The sequence below is a fragment of the Cajanus cajan genome, chromosome 8 (genome assembly GCF_000230855.2).
Source record: "Cajanus cajan strain Asha chromosome 8, NIPB_CcT2T_4, whole genome shotgun sequence".
NCBI lineage: Eukaryota > Viridiplantae > Streptophyta > Magnoliopsida > Fabales > Fabaceae > Cajanus > Cajanus cajan.
This window is the reverse complement of record NC_138524.1, coordinates 32,913,119-32,917,373: the sequence shown is the minus strand read 5'-3', so window position 1 is coordinate 32,917,373 and position 4,255 is coordinate 32,913,119. Positions and strand designations below refer to the sequence as shown.

The 4,255-nt window shown below is 45.2% G+C and overlaps 1 protein-coding gene and 1 pseudogene across 1 annotated transcript; both read right to left on the bottom strand.

Moving 5' to 3' along the window:
• Positions 1–1,467: 1,467 nt before the first annotated feature.
• Positions 1,468–1,944, bottom strand: LOC145950426 (uncharacterized). Its single transcript, XM_083061513.1, has one exon. It carries the CDS (start codon positions 1,942–1,944, stop codon positions 1,468–1,470), a length of 477 nt encoding a protein of 158 aa, XP_082917639.1.
• Positions 1,945–3,140: 1,196 nt separating this feature from the next.
• On the bottom strand, positions 3,141–4,031 carry LOC145950858 (putative glutathione S-transferase parC; annotated as a pseudogene).
• Between the last annotated feature and the right edge of the window lie 224 nt (positions 4,032–4,255).

Sequence of the window (4,255 nt, the reverse complement as noted above, 5' to 3'; positions counted from 1 at the left end):
TGGGAGATGTTTGATTCCGAGCTCTCGGAGAAAGTCTACGAAGCTCTATGAGATGAATTGTCTGCCGTTATTGGTGACGAGAGAATGCGGGATGCCAAACCTGTAGATGATGTTTTTCCAGGTGAATTTCTAGACATTCTCAGCAGTGATCTTGGCAAGTGAACACGCCTCGATCCACTTGGTGAAGTAGTCGATTGCCACTAGGAGGAATTTAAGTTGACCCTTTGCAGGAGGAAATGGTCCGAGGATGTCCATTCCCCACTAGGCGAAAGGCCACGGTGACATCATCTGGTGGAGATGTTCAGGTGGTTGCCGATGTACGTTGCCGAACTGTTGACATTCCTTACACCTTTGTACGTAAGCTTGGCAATCTGACTTCAGTGTGGGCCAGTAGTACCCAGCCCGGAGTACCTTGGTCGCCATCGAGAGGGCCCCATAATGCATTCCACAGATCCCCCGGTGGATCTCCTCGATGACATAGGTGGTCTGGAACTCTGCTAAGCATTTCAACAGAGGAGTGGAGATGCCACATTTGAACAGTTTGTTGCCAATGATGATGAATTTGGCTGACCTCACCCTCATCTTCCGAGCTTCGTCTTTATCTTCGAGTAGAGTTCCTTCCTTTAAGTAGTTCCAAATACCTGCCATCCATCCTCGTTCTACGCTGTCACTGGCATTGACAACCTTGTCATCTAGGCTGGGCAAGTTCAAAGTCTCCTGTATGATGGTCCAATATTTCCCGGGGGGTTTTGTATTGGCGAGCTTGGACAAGAGATCGGCTCTGGCATTCTACTCCCGGGGCACATGGTATATTGTAAACTCGTCGAAGGATGAGATCTTCTATGATGCTGCATGGAAGTACCTCTGCAGAAGGGTGTCCTTGGTCTGGTATGCCCCGCTGAGTTGCTCCACCATGAGCTTTGAGTCGCTGTTGCAACACACTCTCTACGCTCCGAGGTCGCGAGCCAACCTTAGCCCTACCAGAAACGCTTCATACTCCGCTTGGTTATTGGTCACCTTGAAGCCAAATTTGAGAGATTGCTCTATGGTGACCTTATTCGGTCCCTCCAAAATGATACCTGCACCACCACCTTTAGAATTGGAGGATCCATCGACGTGTAAAGTCCATACCTGTTGTTTTTCAGCCGAGGTTGGGGTGAGCTCAGCCACAAAATCTGCCAGGTATTGAGCTTTCAAGGGGCCATGACTTTCATATTTGATGCCGAACTCGGACAGCTCTACTGACCATGCTATCATTCGTCTGGCGAGCTCCAACTTTCTCAAGATCTGCTTGATCAGGTAGTTTGTTTTGACGAGCACCTGGTGAGTTTGAAAGTAAGGCTGGAGGTGCCGAGCTGCGGTGACTTTCATCTTATCTTTGTGGCTGTGGTCCAGCTTCGCCTGTGATTTTCCACGAACTTGGTCGCGAAAGGCAGTGTGCTCTTCCATCTGAATATAGCCTGTAGCTCAGGCACAGAGTTCATCCATGTCTTGGGGAGGTCGTCGACACAGGCTATCAACGAAAGGTCCTGGCTTAAGCTCCATGAGCATGGCGTGAAGGGCGACCTCGAGATTTAGGTTGCATATCTTGACCGAGGTGCTAGCAAAGCGCTCCATGAACGCCCTCAACGGTTTGTCGTCGCCCTGTTTGAGGTTGGCCAAGGCGGCTGACGTGATGTGGTGAAGCCGACTCGTTGCATATTGTGCCGTGAATCGCCTCACCAGAGTGTTGAAGTTGTCAATTGACCCCGCCGACAATTGAGTATACCAGGCGAGTATTGCTCCCTTGAGCGAGGTCAGAAAAACCCTACACAGAATAGCGTCCTCATTAGTGTATAGGTTTACCTGTGTGATGTACAGATCGACGTGCTCATCTAGGTCGGCAGTGCCATCGTAACGGTCGCTGTTGAGAGGCTTCCATCTAAAAGGCAAGGGCGTCTCCATGATGCCGTCAACGAAAGGGTGGCGGCGGATGCTCGTCCTATGCCCTGGGACTTGGGCGGGCGCAATGCTGACTTCATGGTCTGACCTGTTCGTCGGCACGTGTGACCGATGTATAGTAGACCTATGGGTCGGTGCCCTGGGTGCAGTTGGTGGCTGGGAAATCGAGTGCCCCTCTTCCTCGTTTTGATTACTCGGTTGAGGGGGTTGATCAGAAGGGCGCCGAGGAAGCTGGGCGTGAATGCGCTCGTTCTTGGCACGCAACGCCGCTAGGTCAGTTTCATGCCTAGCACGGATGTTCTCCAGGTCGACGACGTGTTGTTGCCGTATTTGCTCGACCTGTTCGACCAGTCTCCTTGATGTTGCTTCACCTTCCATTCTTGTTGCGCGATCTAGGTCCTCTATTGCTCGTCTACTATGGCTTCGGGTGAAAACCATAAGCGTGGCCGATAAGAGATGTCTTGATCGGCCCCACGATGGGAGCCAAATGTTCTTACCGGAGATCAGTCGTAGGGACGATCTGCTGGGCAAGATTGGTGAGCCTCCTTCGCTAGGTATGCTTGCTGTTCCAAAGTGGGGTGGTACCTGCAAAAGAGACTCTGATGCTAAAGTTAGTGTTTGTGGATGTATGGGTCTCGCATAAGTAATGCACGTACCTTAGTGTGAATTAGGGTTTATCTGGGCCTTGGGCCTGAGGTCGGTTGTGACTGGTTCAGATAGTGGGCTTTGTCTTGGCTGATATTGTATAGCGTGCGTCCGATGCCGATCTACGTTGTGATGCCGAGCTTCGAGCTCGGCTTAGCGGTACGAATAGTACAATGGTGTTCTATTTTGTATACAGAAACTTAGTTATTTTTATTTTTACCTATACCTGTATGTATGAGTTATCCAGCTTAATATTTCTCTTAATTTGCTAGTAGTAGTGCGATTCCACAAAGTGTAGAGACTATGGCGGGTCGTTACATATGACATACCAACTTTGAAATTCCATATTTGACTAATATTGACCTTGTCTCACAATGAAAATAAAAAATAAAAGTGCAAACACATATATTCCTAATTTATTTGGTACAAACACATTCTCTTGTAAAATAACAATAATAAAATTTAAACATAAAATTTCTTATCAATTAGTTGATCTTTAACAGATTCCACATATTCCTTAGTTCTTACTACGTATAATTCATGCTCAAGTTTGTATCCCATGATGTCTCCTAGTCCAACCCATGACTTTTCCTATAGTCCAAAATAAACTCATAGATGTCCTTTTCACTAGCAAGGGATGTGGACACACTTTCCCTCTGCAAACATCTCTTGGCCCATGCTATGAGTTTGGGACAGTCCAATTTGAATCTACCCACTATCTCATAAGCATAAAAGCATTGATGGAAAGGGATTAAAGCAACATCAAGAAACCCAAATGAGTCACCCCCAAAATATGGCTTGTCTCCAAGAACCTCTTCTAGTTGCTTCAACCTTTCCTTCAATTCCTTCCGGGCCTTCTCCTATTGATCTACCTTTGAGGCCCATAACTCACTCCCAGCTTCTTGCACCTGCGTCATAAATACTTTCCATAGACATTAGTTAATGTAAATAACTCATTTAAGACAATTTCATCATTAGACAAATACTTGTTTTGGGGGAACAATTCAAGAGGTTTTGAAAAAAGGGAAAAGTTAAATTTAGTAGTACAGATTAACTTTTTTTTTAAAAAAAACTACCTTTTTATCAATAAAATCAGCCCAGAACCTAGCTTGAGCTCTATGATAAGGATGAGAGGGCAATAATGGAGCTTTGTTCTTCCAAAACTCATCAATATACTCAACAATATTGAGAGACTCACAAATGGGTTTTCCATTGTGAATTAGAACTGGAGTTTGCTTGTGAATGGGGTTGTTCTTAAGAAGCAAAGGACTCTTGTTCCCTATGCTTTCTTCCTTATACACATACTTAACACCTTTTTCTGCCAATGCAATCCTAACTCTCATACCAAACATACTAGCATGTATATCCAACAAAACCACCTCTTCTGCCATTCTCAACTAATCACGTGAAAGAAAAAAAAAACTACTAATTGAAGCAAGGCTATGGAATAGTTAGATAGGGTTACGAAGATATTACCTCGGATATGTAAATTTATATGCAAGAACCTTAAGGGTGTCATTGATTTGGTCATTTAAGTTGTGGTCACTGCTTACGTCACCCCAAAATTGTTTATATATATACCAACTTTGCATGAAGGTAAAGAAGTAATAAATTTATATGTAATGCATATAGTAGTCAATTCAGCTTCATTGCTTTGAAAATGATTCAT